Source organism: Malus domestica, chromosome 08, assembly GCF_042453785.1.
Source record: "Malus domestica chromosome 08, GDT2T_hap1".
NCBI lineage: Eukaryota > Viridiplantae > Streptophyta > Magnoliopsida > Rosales > Rosaceae > Malus > Malus domestica.
The window spans coordinates 15,531,610-15,536,674 of record NC_091668.1 but is presented as its reverse complement, the minus strand read 5'-3'; the positions used below and the strand labels follow the sequence as shown (position 1 = coordinate 15,536,674).

Genomic DNA, 5,065 nt, shown 5'->3' with positions numbered 1-5,065 from the left:
AGATTAATCTAACTTTGACATGATAGTAGTTCAATTATTTGATGTTCAATTTACACACCCAACACATCCTCTTACATGCAATACATTTTTAAAATTTAAATTTAGGAAAATGATATTTACACATTTATTTTTACCTTTTACACACTCTTATTAATTTTTTATCGTTTATACTTTTCAGTTAATTCGATACAACGGCTAAAAATTAAGATAGATAGATAAAAAGTACAAACGAGTATGTGAACAAAACTATCTTAAATTTAATACTTCTTATAAACACATTCAAAATTTTCAAATTTTCAAATGTGAGATTCTTACTATTACCCGGCTTTAATAATTAATTAATAAACCTGACAAAAAAATCCCACCATTTTTTCCTTGGAAAAGCGGTTTCTCGAGCACATTTTTGCCCAGACTGAAAACCACTCTGTGCGAGTCCTCTCTCTCTCTCTCTCTCTCTCTCTCTGTCTGTGTAAACAGCTTCACCATATCTAAGCTATCAACCCTTAAAGCTAAACCCTTTCAATCTCTCTCTCTCTCTCTCTCTTTCTCTGAAGCTCTCATCTTTCTCTCTCTACATTTCTGAAAACACAGAGACTATATAGTCTACAGAGAACAGATATATATATATATATAGATATACAAATCCAGCCATATATCGTTGTCTTGTTGTCTCTCCTCACAGAGCTTCCAATTCTTCATCCATGTCCTCTGAATTTTCTTCTCCTCTTCTCTTCTCCTTTTTTAATTCATTTTTCAGTCAGTAAAGGGAAAAAACAGAGCGCCTCTGTTTCTGCCTCCGTCTGTAAATTGGTGTACCCAGCTGCACCCAGCTGATCATCCGTATTCATGGCGTACCACAACCACCTCTCCCAGGACCTCCCTCTCCACCACTTCACCGACCAAACCCACCACCAGCACCAGCAATATCAATCGGACCAACCCGACCCGAACTCCAAGCCCCCAGAGCCCCACCACTCATTTCAGCCCGCCCCCAATTGGCTCAACTCCGCCCTCCTCCGCAACTTCACCAACACCGACACCAACCCAACCAACAGTAACAACGCAAACAACAACGGTGGCGGCGTCTCCAATTTCCTCAACCTCCACGTCACCGCCTCCGACTCCGCCGCCTCCCAAGCATCCAACCAATGGCTCTCCCAGTCCCACCGCCCGATCCTCCACCGCAACCACAGCGACGTTATTGATGACGTCACCGTTGCCGGCGACTCCATGATGGCCGCGGCGTTGTCCCACGACTCCGCCGACCTCAAGCCCGACAGCATCCTCAACAAGAACGAAGGCGGAGGAGGAGACGGCGGGGTCATGAATTGGCAGAACGCGAGACACAAAGCCGAAATTTTGGCGCACCCGCTGTACGAGCCGCTGCTGTCGGCGCACGTGGCGTGCCTGCGGATCGCGACGCCGGTGGACCAGCTGCCGAGGATCGACGCCCAGCTGGCTCAGTCGCAGAATGTGGTGGCGAAGTACTCCGCCTTGGGGAACGGCATGGTCGGCGATGACAAGGAGCTTGATCAGTTCATGGTAATACTCTTTGCCTTTTTTTTAATTTTTAAATGACTTGTCTTTGCTTTTGGATTGTTATTGTAATGGCCAATGAGTCATCAAATTTGGGTAATTGGCTATAAAAATTGAAAGGCTTAAATTTAATTAAAACCAAAATTAGTCGATTAGTAGGAGATATTTGATCGAATTACTCGATTTGGTTTCACAATTCAGAGTTTATTACTGGTGTCAAGCTCAATTTTAAGGGGGCTATATCAAGCATACTAATTATGTATTAGGTTTTATTAATAATTATGTAGTCTAATGACACTAGATTAGATTTTAGTTTGTTGAAGGAAGTCTTGATTTTTTGTATATGGACGACAATTATTGAATAAAAAAAATTGGCCCCAGGATTTAATTTTCATAGTGGATTGGAGATGGGGTTCTTCATTTTTATTTGTAAATTGAATGAAAATTCAAATTGATAAGATTAGTTGGATATGACAAGTTTTTCTCTAATTTGGTTTTCAAAATTCAGAATTTATAACTTGTGTCATACTCATAAATCGAAAAGGTCTTGAATTAAAAGATGATGAATGACAATTATTAAATTAAACAAAGGATGAGAAGAAAGTATTGGTACAAAGGAAGAACTTGGTACACAAAGAGATGAGATGGTTGAAGATTTCAAGGAACATAGGGATCTGAAAAAGCATTAGGGCCACAAGGGAGGACAGTGCTTGCTGAGTGCTGACACAACAAAAGCCAAGCCTCGGTAAAACCACAGTTCCGAATCCCCCAAACGTTTTTCTTTTGGTTGAAAAACATGCGGGAAGACAAAAGCTGAGATTTATAGTACAACAAGATAACTCTTGCTCTCTGCAATGACACTGGCAAATTACACTTCTCCATTCAAAGATCCAAAGGTTAAAAAAATATGGAACAAAGACACTCCAGAGCATCGTAGAATTATTGTTCAATTTCACATCTACTTCTTCTAATGAAACTCGTCGCTCTAGTTTCTAGCACCTACTCATTTTTAAGCATTTGGTTTATACATTAACTAGGTTATAGTTTCTTTTATTAAAGAACATACTATTAATATTATGTTGATAACATTGGTAGATACGTCTTAGTAATTAAATGAACCAGCGCGTTATTGATGCATCATCGATACAAGAATTCACCCTTTAACAAAGGACGAACGTTCTCAATGGAGAATTTCCATATGGGATACGTATAATATGAATTTTAGACCTCATTATTTATTATGAAAATTTTGATTTGTCTGTGTTGTTGATGATATAGAGGAATTATGTTTTGTTGCTTTGTTCTTTCAAAGAACAACTGCAACAACACGTCCGGGTGCATGCAATGGAAGCAGTAATGGCTTGCTGGGAGATTGAACAATCACTTCAAAGCTTAACAGGTAAAATTTTGTGATCATAGTGATTCCATGGCTCACGAGCACCAAAGTTATATTTTTTCTCATACAAAATTGCGCCAACAGGAGTTTCCCCCGGTGAAGGAACGAGTGCTACAATGTCGGATGACGAAGATGACCAAGTAGATAGTGATGCAAACTTGTTTGATGAAGGTATGGAGGGTCATGACAGCATGGGATTCGGCCCCCTTATCCCGACAGAGAGCGAAAGGTCCTTGATGGAGCGCGTGAGGCAGGAGTTGAAGCATGAACTGAAACAGGTACAAAGTCATGAAACTGTTGGTTGTGAATCTGTTACATTTTCTCTCTTACTAATATGGAAATATTTTGCAGGGTTACAAGGAGAAAATCGTAGACATAAGAGAGGAGATTTTGCGCAAGAGAAGAGCCGGAAAACTTCCTGGTGACACCACCTCTGTCCTAAAAGCTTGGTGGCAATCACATTCCAAATGGCCATATCCAACTGTAAGTTTGAGAAGCACTTTTAGTTTTAATTTTAATCATTCGAAAATTCTGTTTAATTTCAGCCATCCTAAACCCTATACTCATTTCATGAATCCACAAATATTTGTTTTTAACAAGATTTTCTTGAAAAAGAACACGTTGTAGCCTGCGTTCACATTTTGCTCATCGGTATCTAAATTCCCATTGTGTTCGTATCAGGAGGAAGACAAGGCTAGGTTGGTACAGGAAACCGGTTTGCAATTGAAGCAGATAAACAATTGGTTCATCAATCAGCGGAAGAGGAACTGGCACAGCAATCCTTCTACCTCCACGGTTTTGAAGAGCAAGCGCAAAAGGTATACCAATTGAACCATTCATTCGTCTTAAGTTCAGTTTTGCATGAGCTTTACACCAACCTTAATTTGAAAAAAAAAAGTAATGCAGGTGAAAACAGCAGTGGCGAGCGGTTCATATAAATTGGAATAGGAAATGAGAGCCAGTCGAGATGTCGTTTGTGCGCTTCCACTACATTTACAATTCGAAGATAGAAACTCTGAATAGCGAGAAGACTTCAGGGTTCCGGTGAAAACAATCATATTGGTTTCTTCAGAAAGAAAAAGGCTCACTCTGATTCTGAGGTTGCGATTATAAACCCGATATGAGCCGTTACACAGGTATGCTCAAAGGATGCAGATGGTCGAAGCGTATGGAATATCATATATCATTAGGAATTCAGGAGTATTTAGGAATTGTGTTACTGAAACAGTGAATTGGATAGTCCACCAGAGGGCTTACAATTTTTTGTTTATATCTTCATTTTTGTGAATAAGGTTAGTGAGGGGTTGTGGGGGTGTACAAAGCAATAACATGAGCTTCTGGTTCCTTACATTACACTAGTGATTACTGCTTTTTGTTGATGAGATAATAAATTTGTTAGTAAATTATGTAAAAATGTTACAATTGTATCGTTGACGCTATTTCGTGATTTATAAATTAAGTCATTCAACTCCTCTTCGAGCATTGCTCAAACAGCCCTCAAGCAGAAGCTCACATTCTGATTGACTGTTTAAAATTCTAAAAGTCGAAGAAAACGCACTATGATTCTTTAGCATGTCCGAAACTTGGCTCTATTTTTTCAAAATTTCCGAATAAATTCCGGCTACAAATGCATGCATATTCGGTTCATACCAAGCGCATACGTGCACGTGCACGTACACTTGTAAATTCGGCATTTTTGTTCATCTGATTGCTCGACTCAAAACTGGGAGGAAAAAGAAATTATGTGCGTACATGCCCAAAAAAGCCGATGTAACGGAAGTTTCAGCCATGAATGCAGAGCAAATCTATGCAATATGGCTTGGAGATTAAGCAATCTCAAAAAGAAAAACTAGTGGCAAAACTCCGCTGTTCATAAATTTTGAAATAAAACAATCAAATCAAATCAAAGAATTAGTAATACACAATCTCTATAGCTAAAGAGAGTTTGAAGATTTCTTCAATTTGTGTTTATCTGTCTGTCTTTGTGACAGATCAGAGAGAGTCGGACATTGATTGTGTTTTGAGTTATATGTGTTAGGAAATTGCGTGTGCCGGCCCTTTGCCATTTCCCATTTCCCATTTGCAGATGTAACTTGTGTGGTACTTGTATGACATCTGTTAATTGACAGTTAA

At 39.3% G+C, this 5,065-nt stretch overlaps 1 protein-coding gene across 5 annotated transcripts; it reads left to right on the top strand.

Moving 5' to 3' along the window:
• Window positions 1-282: 282 nt before the first annotated feature.
• Window positions 283-4,404, top strand: HD11 (homeobox protein knotted-1-like 3). 5 transcript variants are annotated; one of them, XR_011583287.1, is made up of 7 exons: window positions 283-1,542; window positions 2,815-2,935; window positions 3,017-3,210; window positions 3,284-3,415; window positions 3,614-3,750; window positions 3,839-4,068; window positions 4,123-4,404. XR_011583287.1 is itself a non-coding variant. In NM_001293955.1 (7 exon segments), coding segments are annotated over 6 exon segments (1,284 nt in total). In that variant the 5' UTR covers window positions 666-846; the 3' UTR covers window positions 3,843-4,063; window positions 4,117-4,371.
• The last annotated feature ends 661 nt before the right edge of the window (window positions 4,405-5,065 follow it).